At 40.1% G+C, this 22,174-nt stretch overlaps 1 protein-coding gene across 1 annotated transcript; it reads right to left on the bottom strand.

Annotated features, from left to right (window-relative positions):
• Positions 1 to 7,045: 7,045 nt before the first annotated feature.
• KLF11 (Kruppel like factor 11) lies at positions 7,046 to 21,845 on the bottom strand. Its single transcript, XM_044660946.1, has 4 exons — positions 21,804 to 21,845; positions 17,734 to 18,000; positions 14,542 to 15,553; positions 7,046 to 7,600 (listed from the first exon to the last, which is right to left on the bottom strand). The coding sequence occupies exons 1-4, from the start codon at positions 21,843 to 21,845 to the stop codon at positions 7,299 to 7,301; spliced, it is 1,623 nt and encodes a 540-aa protein (XP_044516881.1). The 3' UTR covers positions 7,046 to 7,298.
• Positions 21,846 to 22,174: the final 329 nt, after the last annotated feature.

Here is a 22,174-nt window from a genome sequence, read left to right as displayed (position 1 = left end):
TGTATAAAAAAGAATAGGACCAAAAAGAAATACAGATAAGGTGGACAGTTTTGAAAATAAACACTAAATTTATTATATTTAAACAGAAAAACAAGCTATATATAATATTCAGTTTAATATACAATTCCCTTTTTATGTTCTATTTTATATGTAGAAACACTAATTTTGTTGATATAATTAAGAAAATGAATTAAAAAGATAAAGCTTTGGAATAATATTCCATCATGAGGGGCATTTAGATGGCAAAGTGAATAGAGAATCAGGTCTGGAATTGGGAGAAGGTGGGTTCAAATCTGATCTCAGATACTTCCTAGCTGCGTGTAGCTGGGCAAGTCATTTAACCCTATTTGCTAGCCCTTGCCCCTCTTTGTTAGAAATGTTACTAGGATAGGAAGTAATGGTTTTAAAAATAAATTAAAAAAAAAAAAGGAATCTATCATGAGGAAGAATGTAAGACTACTGTCTTAAGTGAGAAGGGAATGCTTCAGTAAAGCTACATCAGCCAGGAGGAACACATTAAAGGCTGGGAGACAACTTGTTTTTGCCACTGACATATCTATCTCCTGATGTTCACATTGCTCCAGACCAATACAACTTATTCATAAAATACCTGGAACTCCTGATCACAAGGAAGACATTGTCAGATGTCCCATAGATCAAATCAAGCTATCAGGAAACCACAAAGCATGCACTTGTGAGAGTGAAAAGTCAGGACTCTGGCCTCATCAGCTCATCTATCTTATCACAAAACCTGCTTTATTTTATATGCTATTCCTCCAAATAGTCAGTGGCTTAGTAACATGCCTACTTTTTTTTTTTAGATTAAAATTGTCAGTGTCCTCATACTATGTCTATTTTTTTTATTAAAAATTTTTAATTTTTTTTCATTTACCCATAGAAACAATTTTTGACAATTGCTTTCCAATATTTTAGGATTCAGATTTTCTTCCCCCACCTCAAGGTGCTGAGTAGTCTGTCTGATATAGGTTATACCAGTACTTTCACCTTGATTTTTTTTTACTGATATCTTTTGTTTTTACACCATCTTCATTTCCCTGACAAATTTATAACAAAGAATTAAAAAGACAGGGAGAAAAAAGCTCAGCAAAATCTATCCAGTAACCCAGTTGGGTGGCATATACAATGCTCCACACCCATAGTACCCATTGTGCCCTCATCTCTGCAGAGAAGCGAGGGAGGTACATTTCTTTCACCTCTCCTTGGGATTAAGCTTAATGATTACCATGGCAAAACGTTCTGGTTATTTTTCGTAACATTTATATTGATAGTCCATTTAAATCCTTATCAGATCGTTTGCCATCTCAGGAAGAGAGGAGGGAGGCTGAGAATTTGAGTCAAACTTAATTTTTTTTTTTAAAACGGTTAAAAATGTCTTCATGTAATTGCAGAAAAAATAAAATCTTATTTAAAAAAAAACACATTTATGTTGGAGTCATTGTGCATATTGTCATCCGATTCAGCTTCAGTCTGAATAGGCTAGTTTCAAATGAGGGATGCCCTCCTGCTGCTCGGGTCCAGGTGTTATGCTCTCTGGGTAATTGCTGAAACCCCCGAAGCAGAATTCCTGACAGGTGTTCCCATCAGGTGACACAACTCGCGTGCTGCTCCCGCCCTTCCTCCCTCCCTTTTTTCCACGGGCTCCGCGGGGAATCGCCTCTCCCAACCCCTCTTCCAGAAGGCTGATGATTGGCTCCTGCATCCACTCCTTTCAAAAAGAGTTGTTACAAAAGGTGAAATGTCTTTGTTTTCATTTTCCCCAAGAGCAACGCAAATAAGCCGTTAGGTCCAGGCTTACATTTCACTAACTCCTATTTACGTGAAGTACTCCACTGATTATTCCCAGCTGTTTTCAAAAAACATACGAACCACCTTGTATCCTTGCAAATGGTCCTTTTTCATCCCTAAGCAAATCTCTATATCTAAGAGTCTCTCGGACTTGGGAAGCAGATGGGGGCGGAAGAATACAGAGGAGCGGGGCGGGGGAGGGATGCGGAAGAATACAGAAGTGAGTCAAGACTTTAGCATCTCATCATACACAGATCAAAGCAACAATTTGCTATCTGGTCTCCGAGCTCTAAGCCAATCTGCACACAGTTCCAAAGTAAATTTTATGAAACGCATTTTATTTATTTATTGGGGAGTTCTGGACCTGTTTTCATCCACGTCTGGAGTACCTGGTAAGGGAATTCCCACCACCAAAGCAGATTTGCAAAGTTTATGCTACGTACTTTTCCCAAGAGTCTTTTATCCTTTTCAGTCTTGGTCCTCCAGGAAACTCTTTTCCATTATTAGTTTCACTAAGTCACTCTCCTGCTCTAAAAAAGAAAGTAGTTCCTCTTTGCCTCCGGCTTCTAATCTAAGGTATGTAACATGGTATTCAAAAGTTGTTGTTCAGTAAGTTTCAACTCGTCATTTGGGGTTTTCTTGTCAATGTTACTGGAGTGGTTCTTCATTCCAATTTATTTTATTGATGAGGAAACTGAGGCAAACAGGATTAAGTGATTTGCCAAACAACTAGTGAGGCAGGATTTGAACTCAGGAAGGAGTCTTCCTGACTCTAGAGCTGGCACTCTAACCTTTGCACCACCTAGATGTTTAAGTATTTAACTTAATATTCAAAGTCCTCCCTCAACTTGTGCCATCATGCATCCCTTTATTCTGGCAGAGCAGATATCTTCATTGTCCCATATTTGTTCCTTATCTTTGTTTATCCTATTTCCAGCTCTCCACAGAATTCTTAAGAATACTTCTATTCTTTCCATATAAGCTAAGGCTCATTCAACAACTCTGAAACTCTCGAGTATGATGAATGTAATTCCACTCTTTTGGCTTCTTTCAGTACCTATCAAGTCTTACATCAAACTGCACTTGACCTTGCTATTTCAGAAATTATCTCTTTTGCAGTTCCATTCCAAGCTTTAAAAAAAATTTTTTTTTAATGCAGAAACCGTACATTCTTTCTCTCATCCTCCACTAAGATTCCCAACAGTACCAATTTCACCAGAATGCACCCAATGATTCAATGCTCCTTAAATAAAACATCTTCAATCATAAGGGAATGAAGGCCAGATTTAGGCAGATCTTGGGATTTGGTCAGTTGCTTTGTATGTAAAATGAACAAGGTGACCTTTAATATCCTCCCTTCCAACTTTTGGTCTTACATTGAATTTAATCTCATCTCTCTTCTGGTTCCTTCAAATCCTAGCTAAAATTCTACCTTCTGGGGATGGATGGTTTTGGAGTAATCCAGGAAAATGAATATGAACTGATACAGAATGAAGTAAATAGAACCAGAACAATTTATACGATGACAAACACAATTTGAGGTCAAAGAATAATGCATGCTACCCATTTGATGTAAAGATGAGACTCCAAAAATTAAAAAAAAAAAAAAAAGATGAGACAGAGTCCTTCAGGAGACACATACCTATTTGAGGGTCATGGCCAATGTGAAAGTTTGTTTTACTTGAATATACATTTATTAGCAGGGTTTTTTTTTTCTTTCATTCTCAATATATTTGGGAGGGGGCGAAAAGATTTTGCTTATTGGAAAAAAAAATCACACTTTCCTCAGTTTCCTGGTTCTCCTTAAGGTTAGTGCCTTCCTTCTGTTGATTATTCCCAATTTATCCTATATATAGCTTGTTTGTAAACCTAGTCCTTTGCTTGTAGTCTTTCCCATTAGATTGATCTTGAGAGTAGGGATTTCTTTGTGTACACCTGACACACAGAAGGTGCAAAATAAACAATTGTTGACTTACTACCCAAAGACCTTAGACGTGTAACCTAATGTTCTCACCTACAAAATCAAAAAGACTAGATCACCTTTACAATCCTTTCCAGCTCTATCAAAAACTACAATCATGGTAATTTTCAACCTTAGGAGAAATACTTAAATAAAATGATGTTTGTGATAAGTAACTTAAGTATTCAACTGGCAAAAAAGAATAGCTAATCCCTTCTGTCCTACCAAGGAGAAAGCAATTGCCAAGGAGAAAGCAATTGGATACAAGTATGGGGTTTTCATAGAAAATGAGCTTAAAATCTGAGATTGAGAACAGAATTCAAGGAGATACCATCAGTATTCATCTGTAAACTGACCTATTCTCCCAGCTGACTGCATCAAGTGTTATTTTTTTCCCCATTTCTTTCTCATTTAAGCCATTTTTAATACCTCATCTGGGTGAGAGACCACACTAATTCTTGTTCCTCCTCCCTACAATACTGATACTCTATCAAGAGAAATTCTCTTAATTCTTCATTTCCTCAACTATCAGAAAGTCAAGCCACTAAGGAGGAAAGTAAGACATTAAGGCAAGACAGCTCAATGTGGGGCCTGGGAATACCTTCCTAAGACCTATTATGGAACCTCAGATATAAGCCAATACCTGCTGACCCCATATATGTGCTCTCTTGCCACTCTTGCCCCTCAGCTTGGAGCTCCGAGCACCCCACCACCACCCAAAATGTGAAAGCATAGGCAGAACTAAAAGCTCCCTCACAGAAATTGGGAAACCACTGATAAAGAGGGGTTATTGGGGATACTGCTGTACAATGGCCTCCTAACAAATAGATCCAGAGTACCTTAGTTAACCTCACTCCTAAATTTTGTCCAGCAAGTTCCCATTCCACAGACAGGATGATTGGTGGTTTCCCAACAAAGAAACAACTTTGCCCATGTATTTTTTTTTTTAACCAGGATGAAGTTTATAGAGATGCTAAAGGATACTAAGCACAGCAAGACTCCAAACACTTTGTGTTTTTGTGAAGGGCCTAGATTGGGTTTCAATTCAACAGAGGAATTTTTAAAATTTTTCCTATGACAGGTGCTAAATGTAAAATACTGGTAACTACACAATAAAAGAGAAAACACACAATTTGCAAATCAAGTTTTATATGATTCAAAGGAAAAGTTACATTACACAATTTCATTAAATAATAGGTTGAAAAAATCTGTTATAAAAACAATTATGAAACATTTTAAATTTTAATCTTGGAACTTTAAAAAAAGGCTCAAAAAATCAAGAGAAATTACTCAGGCAATAAAGTGCACAGGGAAAATTTGCCTTATCATTCTCAATCTATAATACCCAGAGATTTCAGATGAAGGCCTCTGAACCTAGAAAAACAATAACAACAAAAGTTCTGGTTCATGAGTTAACTTCTCTTCATAAGGGGACGTGCTTCCCAACCCCAGATACTCAAAAAAGGGACAAAAGAAATAAGAGGACCAAAAAGAGTCAAGAATATTTCTCTATCTTTTTCACCTAATTCAAGAATGGAAGTATAAATAAAAAAGTATTTTCAGTACAACTGAAAGATATGTATGTGTTTTAAAGAAATAACCAAACCATTAAGTCCTCTTTCTCAAAACAATCTGAAAATCCCAACCAAACACTCAAAGACTAATTCCCTTGAATTCTTCCATATACCAGCATATTAACAGTAGGACTCATTTCTGTGTGTCCTGATTAAGAAAAATACAAGTTGGAGACCCTACACAAAGTATATACAATTATAAAATTTTGGATGCTGACTTAGTAGTTAGCACTAGATTATTACTAGTTAGTAATAGATTTGGAAGTGAAGGGTTGAGGAAGAAAGGTAAAAAACAAAATATACATGAAATTATGTTACTTTTACAACTGTATCTACAGTCTAATAGGTGAACCTCAAACACATCACTTACATGTAGGTTAAATAACATAGTGACATTAGGTAGCATAAAGATAGTGAGGGGATGGATAAGTAGGGTTGGAAATAGCTCAATCATCATTGAATAAGGGCCTCCACATCAAATAGGCCAGGCACAAAACTTTATAACACCAAATTCAATATTCCAATTTACCATAATTTTTATAAAGGTAAACTGCCAGTAACTATTCATATGTAAAAATCTAAATACATGAGCTTTCTAAATTATAGTAGTAGTGCAACACACAATGCAATCCCCATGGTCTAATTGACTAGAACTACAGTGCAATGCTTAACAAAAAAATAATTTTTGTGCCTTGAAGGACAAAACAGGAGTTTCTTCAGGAGCTGGGAAACATACTGAAAACCCAATGGTTACCTTCCCCTTCATAGCTTTCCACTTCTAAATATTTTTCTCCGCTGATTCCAAAAGCAGTTTCATTTTTCTAAACCAGTTACAAAAGCTATTGAATGGGAAGTCATTTTTATAAAATTGGCCTTTGCAATAGTATTTCCTATTATTGATGTGAGGGAATTAAAGGACCAGAGTTGGCTAGTCAACACATGGTTTCATGTGTTTCATTTTTAAAAAGGATGGATTTTGGTGAACAGAAAGGAAAATTCCTTCAACAGGCCACTTCCACTTACTTGAAAAGGTCAATTAATACACAATATGCTAAAAATCATAAGGCCATTCAACAAGAGACTCCAATTCCAAAAGTGTTTAAATGAGTGAATTCACATCTTTTGGGTCTGTGACATAAGAGTGGGAATGGTTTGCATAAGTAAACACAAATGTCCACACTTCAGTATAAAAACATTTGTCTTAAATGAAGAAAACTAAAATCTTGAGGCAGTTTCTTACTCAACAACACATAGGCCAGTCTATATGCAACTGGCAAGTCTTGGTCCTCTTGACATTTTGGATACCCAAGGCCATATCTGTTGCTTAGGGTACCTACTTGAAATGACTAGACAAACTTTTAAAATGTTGAAAGGTGCCTGCATTTTTTCTTCAAAAGGCCCTTAGTCAATCATTTATGTGTTTTAAACATTCTTAGGCTTAAAGAGGACTGACCATGACTAATGATTTCTCTTGCCTGGATGATGTTCCAAGTTTACCAAGTTGGACAATTATAAAAAATGTTTTTCATTATTAATAAAAAAGTTTGCAAAGTAACTATGATATAAATACATTTATAGAAAACACTAGTATAAAAATTAGTACCCTGTAACATTTTGTAAAAAAATTATGAATACAAAGGTTAAGTGAGTCAAGATTCTATAAACTTTACTGCTAAGATGTTGTTTTGCTTCAATGCTGGTGATTCAGATTATCAATTTTTTGACCATCTTCCTTGAAAAAATAAAAACAAAAAACAAAAGCTCTTTAAAATTGCAAAACCATAATTGTGAACAGGGCCTCAAATTAAAGGGAAAAAAGTTAACATGCTTTCATCAGGAACTGCCCAAAAAAAACCCAGAAAACAAAATATGTCAAATTCTGTGTTTAGCCATTACCAGTGTCCTAAATAAAGACTTTTTAAAAAATGTCAGATAGGGATTATGTCCTGAATGATTTCTTAGGCAGAGCATGATGGCATGGGGACCAGTGGGCTCAGAGACACACCAGTGCTCCCAGGTTTCTCTGATGAAGCGATTCTGTTGAGTTTGCCCACTTCAGCCTGCCAGTTCGGAATCTTCTTGGCAGCCATGTGTCGCCGGGCATGTTTTGTCAAGTGATCACTCCTCATAAATCGCCGAGCACACACAGGGCACACAAATTTCTTCTCTCCTGTATGAGTTCTGCGGTGTCGAGAAAGTTCATCTGAGCGAGCAAATTTTTTATCACAACCTTCCCAGCTGCAGTTGAAAGGCTTTTCTCCTAAGAGTGGGAAGAAAGGGAGGGAAAACACAAATTTAGAAAAAAAGAGAAAACACTAGCCATCTACATAGTTTCTTTTGGCCTTTTAGTTTACACTGTGCAAGTAAAGGCCTCTCTATCTTTACCTCCTCAACTATGCAACACAAATGGTGAAAGCTATTTTTTGGTTATCATTTATTTAGCACTTTGCAAAAATCTGCAAAGCACACATTATCTCATTTGCTCCTCAAAACAACTCTGTAAGATAGGTGTTTATTATCTCTATTTCATAGTTGAAGAAACTGAGGCAGAAAGTTTAGGCAACTTGCCTCTTAAGTAATAGGCCACACTGCTAGTAAATATTCCAGGCAAGATCTGAATTCAAAGACCAGCACTGTATCTACCCTACCCCTTAGCTGCCTAATCATTGTATTAATCCGTCTTACTGGGTTGTTAGACCAATGGTGCTTCCTAAACTTTGCCTTCTTATTTCTTTTATGTATCTATTATCTTTTAAACTATTACTGTATCATGTTTCTTCAAATGTACTAGAAACTCCTTGACAGCAAGAATTTATTTATGCCCCTGCTTAGTATCTTGACCATACACGTTCAATATATGCTTGCTGGTTGTTTGAGAGGCTCCTGAACATTAGAAGAGCAAAGCATTTACATGATTGAGCCTCTACATTCTCAGATTTTGGTGAAACTCACATGGAGGTCAGTAAAACTACATTTAAAATGGCTAAGGTCTCTTATGGCACTTTTCAATGAACGAACAAGAGTCTAAGACTTCATCAGGTCTCCAAGACTTACTTAGTGGCAGAAGACTGTAAATAGGCCAAGTGTGGCCTAAATATTCTCAGGAAACCTTCCATCCTCCACTGCTCAGCAGCCTGTGTCTTTTGCAATGTATCTATAGACACAGGGCATAGAAAATGTTCAGAGGACTGAAAGAGCAGGTGCTGCAGCCCCAGGCTACTAAGTGTGAGGCTGGAAGGGTCGTTAGAGATCTTCTAGTCCACCAACCTCATTTTACAGCAAAGGAAGCTGAGACCAGAGGAGGCCACGAAGGGAAAGAAACAGCAAAGAAAGGATTCAAAACCAAGTTCTCCCACTCCAAATTCAAGGCTCTGTTACAGCAGGCTTCTCTATATTGAAAATGAATTAATTTACTAATTCTACTTTAAGCAATTGGACCCGTTGTCTGGGGAGAAGACTCTTTTTTGCTTTTTTTTTTTTTTTAATATTAGGTGGGCAAGGACAAAAATTTGCATATTGTAAATAGACCAGTTCCATCTATAAAAAGAAGTCCTAGAATAGCTCATGTCTAAAGTGACTTCCTATGATAAATCTTGTAAATCCTATGATATAAAATATTTATTCTTAACCAAAGTTTTAGTTTCTTATGAAAAACTTTTACTCAATACAATTACCAAACTAAACACAATGTGCTTTTAAAATGATTTTAACTGAAAATTTTACTGGTCCCATTACACAGTTAGATCATTAATTAGTATGTAGAACTGTGCTATCTTAGAATATGCTCCAAAGGAGAGATTTTAAATTAAGTTGAGGCTATAAGAAGAGGGCTTGTTTTTATTTTCTTGCTACCCTATGCCATTCCCTTGCTGCCACTGATGGATGCTGGCTTCATGCATAATAAAACTCATTATCATAAATTCCATATTCAGTAGTTCACATAAATGAAAGCTTGGCTGAAGTTTACTTTGGTACTATCATAGTACAAACAAACAAAATTTTATTATAGCACAAACAAAATCTTAGAGGAATTATTAACTAAATATTTTAGCTGTATTTAATTTTTAAAAATCAAATTATGGGCTTGGATTGGTACTTTCATAATGCTGATCACCAATAATTCTGATCTATGAAAATAAAATCAAAATACACATTCAAATTACCAAATTGTATTGCCCTTTAATTCAGACTGGTCCTCCCATCGATATGTCCAAACCAATATTTGACCATAATTTGCCAACTATTGCTTTTTTTTGTTCTTAGGCACTGAGGCTGATTTTGCAAAGGGCACTATTTCTAAAATGCACGGGGACCCTTAATTTACATAATAGATCCCTGCCAAGTAAATTCATTGGTGAGTTGGGCATTAAAAGAAATGAATGTTATAAGGAACCCAATGATACCATTTTGGGTTGTAATTTCTTTACCATTTGTGGTCTACCAGTTACTCCCACTACTTCCAAACTCCCTACAGCCTTACATTCTTCAGATGTTTGCAAAACACTTTTACTTGCACCCGTGTCAACTAAACAATCATAAATTTACCCCTCAACATTTAATGTAACATGTGGTTGCATGCTATTCGTTAGTGAATGTGTAGTTATAATAGTTACTAAAGTAGATGGATACAGGAATCGTATCTCTAATTCCTGACCATCACATTCCACCTCCCCATTTACTTCTATATCATTATTTTGACAGGGTTTAATAGTTCTATCATTTTGCCAGGATTTACTTTTTTCACCACACCTTCCTTCATTTTCTATTCCATTGCTCTCACTTGTTTTTACAATCCCTATATATTCTGTCCCACAATTTTTATTTTTGTTTTCCAAAACTGCGCTATCCTGAGCACACTTTCATAATGCACATGCCCCCTTTTGCAGATCCCCTTTCTGGGAATTGCCTCCTGCTACTTGAAAGTATTTAGGATGAGCTCCACTTCACATATTCTTGCATCATTTGCAAGTCAGGAGCTTGTTGGGATCCATGGCAACAACCATGATTATTATTATTTTATTATTATTTATTATTCCTGTTGACTCCTTAGGAGCATAGGGCCGCAACCATCTCACGCCAATGGACTCTGTTCTGGGCAACTTCCCCCAGCTGGGCCCATGTCATTCCGACTGTTTTTGTTTCATTTTCGGCAGATCTTCGCCAGGTCTGTTTTGGTCTTCCAACTTTCCTCCTCCCTGAAGGGTTCCAGCTCAATGCTTGTCTGGCTACGTTGTCTTCCGGTTTTCGTAGCGTATGTCCTATCCATCTCCACTTACTTTTCTTTATGTCCTGACTAATGGGATATTGGATTGTTCTTTCCCAGAGACTAGCATTGGAGATCTTTTCAGGCCATCTGATGTTCAAGATGTAGCGTAGACATCTATTAACAAAGACCTGGAGTTTGTTGGTGTTAGCGCTCGTCACTCTCCAGCTTTCTGATCCATATAGGAGGACGGCCTTTACGTTGGTGTTGAAGATTCGGAGCTTAGTGACGAGGGACAGTGCTTTGGAGATCCAGACAGACCGCAGGGTGTTAAATGCCTGCCTGGCTTTGTTGATTCGGTTTCTGATGTCCTCATCTGCCCCAACGTCCTTACTGATGATGCTACCCAAATAGATGAAGTGGTTCATCTCCTTGATGTTTTCTCTCCCTGTAGTTGGATTGGCAGGTCCTGTCTGCTGTGGACTGTGATCACCTGGTCTTCCTCTTGTTGATCTTCAGACCTGTCTTCTCCGCTTCTTCAGAGAGTCGTGCAAGTTTGGCTTGCGCGTCCTGCTGCTTGTGAGAAAGGAGACAGATGTCATCCGCGAAGTCAAGGTCCTCAAGCTGTTTGGTATGAGTCCACTGAATGCCCGTGTTATTGTCCTTGGTAATTCTTCTCATGGTCCAATCTATGACCATCAAGAAGATAAGGGGCGAAAGCATGCAGCCTTGCTTCACTCCGGTCTTCACTGTGAAGGAAGCCGTCAGTTTCCCATTATGGATGACCTGGCAGGTAAAGTCTTCGTATAACTGCTGGATGATGTTGGTGAGCTTTGGGGGAATCCCGTAATGCTGCATCAATCTCCAGATGATGCTTCTGTCCACACTATCAAATGCCTTCTCGAAATCCACGAAAGTCATGTAGAGGGGGGACTGCCACTCAATGGACTGTTCGATGATGATTCTTAGGGTGACGATATGGTCGGTGCACGATCTGTGCTGACGAAACCCTGCTTTTTCTATTCTCAGCTTCTTGTCCAAGGCCTCCTTCAGTCTTTCTAAGATGACTCTGGTCAGGATTTTGCTGGGAGCGGATAGAAGCATGATTCCTCGCCAGTTGCTGCATTGGGATAGGTCACCTTTCTTGGGTAGCTTCACCAGGTAGCCTAGTTTCCAGTCTGTCGGGACTTGTTCCTGTTCCCAGATCTTCTGCAGGAGGGGTTGTAGCATCTCCGCTGACATTTCTGGGTCTGCCTTGAGTGCCTCAGGGGGGATGCCGTCTGGACCTGCAGCCTTACCATATTTCATGGTCTTGATGGCTTTGATGATCTCAACTTTGGTAGGTGGGCCCGTGTTCACCTGAAGCAGTTCGGTGGCTGGTGGTATGTCCGGAACAGTTGGTGGAGGCGGTCGGTTCAGGATTTCTTCGAAATGCTCTGCCCATCGGGCTCTCTGCCCTGCATCGCTTGTTATTGTCTTGCCAGTCTTGTCCTTCACTGGCTTGCTAGGGTTGTAGTTCTTTCCCGATAGAGTTATATTGATTATAGCAGTTACTATCTTGCCTTTGGTATGCATAGTTAAATCTGTTGCTATTATTATTATATGGATTGTCTAAAACATTGTTGTTAAAGTTATTGCCTCGGTTTCCCCTAAATCCTTGCTCATAAGACTGTCCTCTAAAACGACACTCTCTCATCAGGTGTCCAACACGGTTACACAAATAACATGGGGGGGGGGGAGTTGCCCACTTATTCTTGAATTGTAGTCAGTTTTAGGAGGTCTGTAAGATCTTAAAAGCAGCTACTGCTTTTATCTCTTTTATATCATTTTCTTTAAGCTTTTAGTTTGTTTCTTTTAATTGCTTTCTGCAATTGTCCTCTGCCTGTCTGTCTTTATCTGTTTGGTAAATATAGTTAGCAGTTCTTTTCAGTTCCTCCAGACTCATAGTATACCAGTTAGGACAATTATTTTTAAAATATTTCCTTACAGAGGGACAAGAATGCTTTACAAATTGTCTTCAAATACGGCCTATGTTATCATCGGATAAAATATCCCTTTCTCTCCACAATCTATAAGTCTGTCCAAAAATGTTGCTGGCGTTTCCCCTGCTTCCTGCCTTAATCTTTCAAATTTTGACTATGTGCCAGAGCACTTGGAATTTGCTTTCATAACTTTTAAAATAGATTCCCTAGCTTTTCCCAATATCTGTAAGCTTAAATGGAATTCATTTCAAGTTCATGATTTTCAGTGGGCCACAAAGTGAGATCCTCATTATTATGTGTTTGTTCAATAAATTGTTATTTTTCTCTCCTAGTTAATAACTCATCCATAAGAATTTCAAAATCCAAAAAAATCTGAACCAGTGGGAGTGATTAGAGAATTTAAGAGAGCAACTCTCTTAAATTCTCTAATCACTCCCACTGGTTCATTGTCAAATTTTGGGGTTCTCTTTTTAATTGCATCCAAATCGGCTTGTGTGAAATGTTAATGGGATTTAATATGCACAATTCCTATGTCAGGTGACATATAAGGCACATCTCACAACAGAAACACTGTTGCAGGAGAATTTTCTAAAGCCTGTTCCTCTAATTTTAGCTTAGTAAGTACTTGTTTTTCAGCACTCCCTGTCCTAGTTACTCCTTGTGGTACCATCCCATACATTGCCTCTTTAACTTTGGTAAGTTCTAAGCATTGAGCTTCTGCTGGCTCAAGCTTTGCTTTGCAAGGTTAGAACTCATGAATTCCTTTATTTCACTGTTCCCTAAGATTAGCCAGCCAGTAACATTAAGTCTTTTAATAATTGTCATCACAATCTTCTTGAATTGGTAGAGGCAGCCTACTAAGAGAATCAGGAGAGGCAAATAAGACAGAGCTCTACATATGGTCATATCTGTAATTGGTAATAAAGCTTGGAACCTCAAAAGAATCTGACATAATTTATAATACTGTTCCTCCACTGCCTTCTGCCTGCTCAAATCCTTTCCCTCGAGTTCCTTGTATGTGTCTTAAAGACAAGCCTTCCACTTCTCTTAAATCTTATCCTATCTCTATCCTTTTCCCATTACATTTGGAAGAAGCACACACTATTTCATATGCTATAGCACCAACCACAATGGAAAAAAAAATAGTTTGTTCACTTTTCCTATCAATAACTGAAGCTGCTCTGGTACTAAAAACTAATGTTCACAATAAAAGTCTTGAGGACTTGAAACATCCTGAAGAGTTTTCAGAACCATCAATTATTGTGAGTTCCATGGAAGGCAGAGACCACATCTTTTCCAACTTTTCTAGGATTCCCAACACCAAGCATAGTGCTATTTCCAAAGCAGGCATTTAATACAAGTTGAATTTGAATTAGAAACAAAAAAAAAAATAGTGCCGGTAGTTCCTAGGAATATTGAAAAAATGACTTGGCAAGAACTTCAAACAGAACCTAATCTAACCCACACTTCTGGTTTCTTCTTTTTTTCAACCCTTACGCTCCATCTTGAAATTGATATGCTGTGCATTGGTTCCAAGGCAAAAGAGCAGTAAGGTCACACAGCTAGAAAATGTCTGAGGCCAGATTTAAGCATTTGTGGTTTCTAATCATTTTTGTGCCATGGACCTTTTTGACCATTTGGTGAAGCCTACAGACCCTGTTACAGAATAATGTTTTAAAATAATTAAAGCAACTACTAAGTTTGGTTAGGGGCTGTGCAAATGAAGATGTATTATTTTTCCCATCCAAGTTCATCCAAGGACTCCCTGAAATCTATCCATGATCCCTTCAGGCAGTCAGTGAATCCTAGGTTAAGAACCCCTGAACTACACTATATGGTTTTCCAGCCACTAAAGGGTAACACCCTGAATGTCCTACTGCTTTAGTATCATGCTGTTAGGGGAAGAAGACAACCCCAAAATCAGTCATGTGTACCTTTCCTATACATTCTCACATTTTCCCAACCCCCCCAAAAATTTAGGCAATATTCAACTTTTCTAAACACATAAATACTCACCAGTGTGAGTACGAAGATGGGCCTTGAGGTGGGAACTTTTGAAATAAGTTTTTCTGCATCCTGGAAAGTTACAAACATAGTTTCTTCTTCGGGAGAAGTCTACTGAAGGGACACAACTTTGACTAGGCGTAATGAAGACTGGAGCAGGGGCAAGAGGGAGTAACTTGGTATTCCCCACAGTCATGACATTTGGTTGGCAAGGTGCTGGCTGTGGGAGAGCAGCATGGGGGAAGACCAGCATCACAGCTCCTTGAGGCACCGAAGCTCCCATGAGGACAGGCTGAGAGATCGGAGCAGTTTGGGGTAAAATGGGCTTGATGGGTGCTGGGCTTGTCTGGGAAGGGGGCTTCAAGAAAGCTGAAACCATACCACCACCACTATGACCAGTCACTGGGATCATTTGGCAGAGGACAGGGGGAGGGCGTATAGGAACAGGGACAGAGATATAAGAGGCAGTTTTCCTGGGGGTATCACTTTCACAACTCTTTGGTGAGCAGGTCTGTGTTATGATGGGCCATACCCCCTGTTGTCCTTTATCAGGAAGAATAGAGGAACCAAAATTTTGTAAACGAGGCTGACAGGAGACTAAGTTAGCATAGTTTAAACCACTTTCGAGGTGCACAGTCTGCAAAGCTTCAGGATGTCCTGAGTGGTCAGTTTCCTTCAGTCCTGTGGGATTTCTGTTGCCTGAAATACCTTCCATTTCCCCTTGGGTTGCAGGAATGTGAGAGGAAGCAGAATTGTCCCCCGTGTGTCGGATCACACTGGTTACCATGGCTTTGCAGGGCTGAAGAGAAGTTGGCTCTGACACCTCTGGCTTTTGATCAGGCAGTCCTGGCACCACCTTCATTTTTGACAATTTGGCTACCAAAGTAGAGGCCGTATTTTCAGAGGGCGCCGAACAGATCAATGAGTTGGCTGGCACTGTTCTTGTCTGGGAAGTAACTTGGGAGGGAAGAAGCAATGAAGAACATGGTTCTAGAAGATCAGGACTGTGAGGGGGAGTCATACACTAAAAAAAAGAAAATAAATAAAAGATAAGGCAAGGTATGAAAAAGAGATCATATAGATTTGGGATTAATTTTAAAGGATTTAAATTGAGGCAATGGTTCTTTTCTATATTTTAAATGTAAACAAAATAATTTAAATATTCCCAGAAGCCAGATTAAAATGATCAAATCTACAGATTTCAGTAGAAATAAGTTTCAGTGCATAAACCCCTCAAGATCTTCTTACAGAAGCAGTGATGGGCAGAAGCTCCTTCTTTCTCCAAGTTTCTTCCACTTTCTCCTACCTAAGCATCCCTTCTCTCTTCTCAATTACTTCAAACACACTGAACCCACACCCAAACAGCACATACCAATTCACAAGAGAGCAGGAAATACTATTTCCCTTTTCTCAAATTGTGGAACTTCAGATGTACACAGTGAAACAATGTAATTTCTGCAATCAGATTTATAATTCATATTTGTTACATTTAGGTTCTTTAAAAGCAAAATTCCAATTGTAGCCTTAATCCATTTGACAACCCCTATTCTGAGACAGTCATGATTGTACCAGAAGTACTAAATTCTTGAGAAAACTGCTTCCCTGTGTCATTTCTTCATCTCCCAGTAATCTAGCCACTCTGTCGTGTTCTGCACCCAGTAAAAATTTAAAGGGTTTCTGACACTCTCAGCATTTTCATAGTTCTCTTCCATCAGCCACTGACCCATCACTTCCTGTACTTCCTTCTCTAACGAATCTTTCAGCCATTCTCTCTAATTCAAGGGCTTTAGGTCAATCTCACTTCTGATGGTCACCTGGAGGTCTGAACTTGCCTTGATATTCTCACACCGGCTGATAAAGTTTACTAACAAATATATCTTTAGGTAAAGCTGGAATTAGGTGTAGACAGAATCTTTTTAGAATGGAAAACCCAGGGAACATTTTTAAATATCCTTTCTATTAAATGTATATATTTTGGTCATCTGGGCCTACCAATACATTAATGAGAATCCCTTCAGCAACATCTAACAAATAGTTATTGACCTTGGCGATCTCCATCAAGGGGGAGTTCATAATCTCCTAAGACAGCTCATCCCACTTATGAATAGCTGTAATTTTTAGGAAATGTTTTAATTAAATCCTTACCAATGGGCTAGAAAAAGAGTGTGAGTATTATCTCCAGAAGATCCCAGTTAAAATATACATTACCTAGAAAGGAAAGGCTAACCCTTATCTTCCTTTAACTTCTTCTCATAAGCATAAATTGATTTACCAAGCTATTCAGTGGTTAGTTAATTCAGAAAGCATAGAAAGGTTGACCTTGGTAGGATTAAATACAGGACAAGGAAGTTTCAACGGAAGGCCTTAGGTAAGAGCAAACAGCACTGAGAGCACGGCTATGGCAGCAAGAGCTAGGTGGTGATGCATCTGAAATGAGCACCTGCATCACTGGGTACCTTAAAGATAATTTCACAACTTTGCCTGGGGAAGTAGTTCTGCTTCTACCAAAGTAAGTAGGTAGTAGTCTATTTCTACCAAAATGAGGATGATGATAAATCATCAGAATAAGTCAGAAGCATGTGGCCAAATTTTAACACCCTGATTTCATCTGTTGTGTGCTTAAATAGTTATGTTTTAGCACCACTCAAAATACTAATGGGCACACTACTACCATTTCACAGTACGTTTCTTCACCTGAGCTGCTGGGATACAAGGGATCCATGTCAGCAGGCAGGTTTTGCTTCTTGCCCATTAAACTTAGGGGCTTATCGTGATGTGAAAAAGGAAAGCTATTTTATATGGTAAAGTGGAATATTAGTTCAATGTGCCCTGTAATATTTTTTCACAGAAACCCACTGTTTCTATATGAGACAAATATTTCAATAGAAAAACCAAATTAATGGTAGCCATCACCCACTAATGTCCTATTCTAACATCTCACTGTGGTGTGGGAGAGTTCCTGGGCTCTCAAAGGCTTTGCCCCGTCATCCTATATATGTCAGTCTTTTGAAGACCAGCCTAACTAAGGTGAGAAGGAATCATCACCAAGGTACTTATATTAGTTGAAAGTACCTATCATGGGTACTGGAAGTAGTGAACTTCAACAGTAAGACCAGAGGCTGAATTATATATATATATATATATATGCAGTCATTTTAAGCACACCCCTCAACCCTGCCCCAACCTAAACCCTCCCTTTCTTACCAGGGTGGAAAGAGAATGGAAGTCCTTTGGTATCTCGGTGACGGCAGCCTCACCATGCAGGGAGGTAAAATCCCCTGAATCAGAGACTGGGGTAAGTGGTCTTAACTTTAAGAGGTCACTTTTTTGGGATCTTTGACCCCAAGAGCTCATGCAAACAAGGGCTTCAACAGCTTCCATGTCTGTCTGCTCCAAGACACTACACGTAGACCTTTCACTGTCATGTCGCTTCCTTTCCAGGATAGATTCACATATGTCCATGATGTCAGCCTGAAAGTAAACAAATCACAATCAGTTTGGGTTTTCTAAAATCTGAATAATTTTGTGAGACCTTATGGTGGAGTAGGAAAACACTGTTGTAGGTTGAAATTTGAGTTTTGCTACCTACTACTCAGTTCCCTCACTTGAAAAATGGAAGGGGCTGTAACTATCTGATCATTTTGGCCCATTACTAGTTGTAAATCTGTTATCACATGATCATGTTATTTATACACATGAATATACCCCTCAAGACATCAACATCAGAACCCTTTGTCTATTACTAATCCCATTTTCTATTAAGTTTCTTTTTTAAAGAAAAAAAAAAAATAAACATTTCCCAAGTGGAATTTCACTTTCTCTTTTAAAACCATGGCTGGAAAAAAAATGGACTTTATAGAAAGGTTATCTTCATATGAAGTGCACTGATTCCTAGAAGAGATTTTTGTTTTAATAGCATATATATCTTTCAGAGTAAATGATTAAAATTTCAACCAAAATAAAATAAAAATAGAAACCAAAGCATCAACTGGAACAACCATCCCCTATGCAGAACATTAACCTAAGTCCTGACTAATGGTGAATTCTGACAAGTCCCTTCTCTTCAGCAATGGGCAGGCAACAACCTCTTTCAAGAGAATTTAAAGAGTCCTGACCGGGAGAGTTTGCAGAACCACTTTGGAGCATTAGAAAAAAAACTGCTTTTAGCAGCATGTCTGGGGAAAAAAATCTGCACCCTAACTAGAGTTACAATATTACCATGGAGGTTTTCCCTGGTTATTGAATTATAAAGTTAAAGGCAGAGGCATGTCTTAAGATTTCCCAGATCCCTAATGAACCGGAACACACAGCACTGGATTTAATTGTTGTTCGGCCATGTCTGACTCTTCCTGAACCTGTGTTTTCTTTCCATTTCCTTCTTTAGCTGCCTTTACACATGAGGAAACAGAGGTAAAACAGGGTAAAATGACTTGCCCAGTGTCACATAGCTACTAAGGGTCTTTGGCCAGATTTTCAGTCTCTCTGACTCCAGGCCCAACACTCTAATCACTGCACCTCAGAGGTGCTCTCAGTCCAAATCCATATATTTCAGAACCACTATTCCCTTTGTGGCAGTGGAGTCAGAAAGATTCATCTTCCTGAGTTCAAATCCTGTGATCCTGGGCAAGTCATTTAATTGTTTTACCTGTTTCCTCATCTGTAAAATTAGCTGGAGAAGGAAAGGAAATGCTCATCTGTCAGTCTGTTTCTAAGGCAATTCTTTTGAAGTTTCATTGTATTGTATCCTACTCACTGTATTTGTCAGATTAGGAATAATGTGAGGGGCCATAGTTTGCCCATCACTGCCTTGGGGGATCTACTAAACAAAAAAACTAATAGGATGAAATGCCAGGTTTCTGGAACCCCACCATGTTATATAAATACCTTTCTGAATCTGGGTTTTCTTAGTATCTCTGGCCATAGTGAGTAATCCAGCTGTGTGAAGCCTGGAAGAGGTAAAGCTGGAAAGGTAGGCGGGAAACAGACTTTGGGGTTTTGAAAGCAGACTAAGGCATTTGGACATCATTGGAAGGCAACTTGGTATCCTCTATTCTATACAAAAGTATTTATCAAGCACCTGATATATCCAAGACACTGAATTAGGTTCTGGGGACTTACAAATAAAAATCAGTCCTTGACCATAGCTTAAAGTCAGAAAACATAAATTTAAGATCTCAGTCCAAAGGCATTGAGTAGACTTATATGACCTGAGATCTTTTCCCAACTCATTCTATAGCTCAAGATGGCAAAACTAAGAGAGGCAAGGGATAGAAGCTATAGAGGCAGATTTTGAACAAGAAATAACTTTTCAGCAATAAGAATTATTCAAAAGAGGAATGGATTTCTTGGGAAAGCATTGTATGGACTTGAATCAAAACCTAAATGAATGACCACTTCTCAAGGATAGATGCTGTAGACAGATGTAGAACAAAGGATAAGGGGTTCTTAATATGAGGGTCCTTGGAATTTGGAGCAGACTTCAGAAGGTAAGAAACTTAGTTGGAAAAAATAATTACATCCTAGTTTTCACTAACTTCTAACCAAAATTTAGCATTTCCCTTAATTCTTAAGTAAAACAAAACATTATTGTTCTGAGAAGGGGGCCTCGGGCTTCATTATATGGCTAAAGAGGTTCATGGCAAAAAAATAAATAAAATTAAAAAGCAAAGAACCTTTATGGTAAGATAACCATCCTGTGCTGCTTGTGCTAGATAGCTGCTGAAATAGAGGCAGTCTAATATAGTGAAAAGAAAGATGTATTCAGTTAAGACCTGGTTTCATTTCCCAGTTCTACTTATCTGTTTTCTTTAACAAGTCCTCTCTGGGCCTCTTTCCCCATCTGCAAAATACGGGGGTTGGACTAGATGACCTCTAAGATCCCTTCTAGTTCTAAATCTATGATCTCAAATTCCTTCCACCGCTAAGATTGTGTGATTCTAGGAACTGCAGTCTCAGGTTTTCCAAAAAAAATTATATGACCTTAGGCAAATGGTTGGGTCTCTCTGGGACAGTTTTCCCATTTGCAGAATTGAGGGAGGAGAAAGGGAGGTCGTTGAAGATCCTGTGGCCCAATTCTAAGGTCTACACCTTCCATCTTAACTTCTTTGTGTCATGGGCCCTTCCGTGAAATCCACTGACCCCGTTCTCAGAATGTTTTGAAAATGCATAAAATAAAAACACCTCCTGGATTACAAAGGAAGTCGATTCTACTGAAATACAGCTATCATAATATTAAAAAACAAAGAAAAGTTTAGAGACCCAGGGTAAGAAACCCTTACCTAGACTTATTTTTGGCGGGGATTTGGGTGGTGGGTGGGGAGGTGTGAGTTTTTAGCCCCTCCACACCGAAAAGAGAAATGGGGGGGGGGGGGAGTGTTTTTTTCCAAGCTCATTTTTCCCACAAGGAGAGCAGGGTGTAGGTCCTCCCTCTCCCCCTTCAGGTCTCAGCCAAGTCCCACAGTTCTTCCCAACCTTAAAACCTAACCCCCACCCCCACTTCCCCTCAAGGCCCCCAATGGAGAGGTAAGGATCAGGCTGGGAGGAGGGGCCCCTTGAGCCCCACCTCCTCTGCCCCGCCCCAGCCACCACCCACACCCTACAAGGGTACGGTGACGTCATAGGTGGGTTTAATAGGGGCCGATAGGCAGACCCCTCGACTGGAGGGAGGGGCGGGGGCTCTGGGAAAAAAAAGGAAGGGAGACTGAGTCAGATATCCAGGACCGCCCACTCGCCCCGCCAGTTTGGGCCGGAATCCTGAAGCGTGCGTTTCTCCTTCCCCCCCCCCCCCACCGCAAGACCCTGAAACCCGGTAGGGCGCGACCCCGAATGAGTTATCCACAAACATAAACCTCCTAGTTCCTCCTGAGACTAGAGGCCTCTCCGGGCAAGCCCTCGGAGGCTGCTGCGGGGCGGCCACCACGCCACACTGCCCCGCCCCGGGCACCTAACGGGACTAGGGTGGCAGCAGATCTCACCCACCTTGCACTCTCCTTCCTCGCCCCGCAAGCCAGAGTCTGCTGCCCACCCACCCACCACTCCCAGACGGAAAGTGGGTGTGAGCATCAAGAGCGAATGAAAGCGACTGCACGCGCACAACCCCCTCCTTAGGCAAAGCACCGGCCCTCCCGCCCTCCAGCTTCTGCACGCCCGAGGATGCCCCCGCCCCCCAGGGCATGAGCATCCCCCTCCGTACTCCTCCCCAAATAAAAGCAAGGAAAAAGGGGCCCAGGATCCCCACCACCCAGATAGTCGGCCAGCCCAGCTTGCAAACTCACAGCGGATGCATCTCCCAGGGCGGTCGTGCCGGGAGTGTGCATGATGAAGGAGGTCGGGAGCAGCAAAGCAGGCGCGAGCTGGGAATCTCTTGCCCAGGCGGCTGCGGCACATGTGTAAAGCAGGTAGCGGGAGTGGAGGCGGCTCTTCCGGACCTTGCACGGACTTCGGGGCAAGCAGCTGCCGTAGATCCCCAGGTAGGAATCGCGCGCCTCCGTCTGCCCGCCCGCCAGCCAGCCTGCCAGCCAGCGTGCGCTGCTCCGCCCAGGCCACGGCCCTCGACGTGCCGGGAGGGGAGGAGAAGGGGTAAGGCAGGGGAGGGGAAGGAGGAGGGCGCGAAGAGCCCCGGGAGGGAGGGCGGGGCTCAGAGACG

The sequence above is a fragment of the Gracilinanus agilis genome, chromosome 2 (genome assembly GCF_016433145.1).
Source record: "Gracilinanus agilis isolate LMUSP501 chromosome 2, AgileGrace, whole genome shotgun sequence".
Classification (NCBI taxonomy): domain Eukaryota; kingdom Metazoa; phylum Chordata; class Mammalia; order Didelphimorphia; family Didelphidae; genus Gracilinanus; species Gracilinanus agilis.
This window is presented reverse-complemented; position numbering and strand designations above follow the sequence as displayed.

Excerpts from the sequence above, each read along its gene's own strand:
- KLF11 (XM_044660946.1), bottom strand. The coding sequence starts at position 21,845 with ATGCACACTCCCGGCACGACCGCCCTGGGAGATGCATCCGCT. Across the intron at positions 18,001-21,803 it reads CCCTGGGAGATGCATCCGCT|GCTGACATCATGGACATATG; the intron begins GTGAGTTTGCAA and ends GTTTACTTTCAG. Across the intron at positions 15,554-17,733 it reads TCCATTCTCTTTCCACCCTG|TGTATGACTCCCCCTCACAG; the intron begins GTAAGAAAGGGA and ends TCTTTTTTTTAG.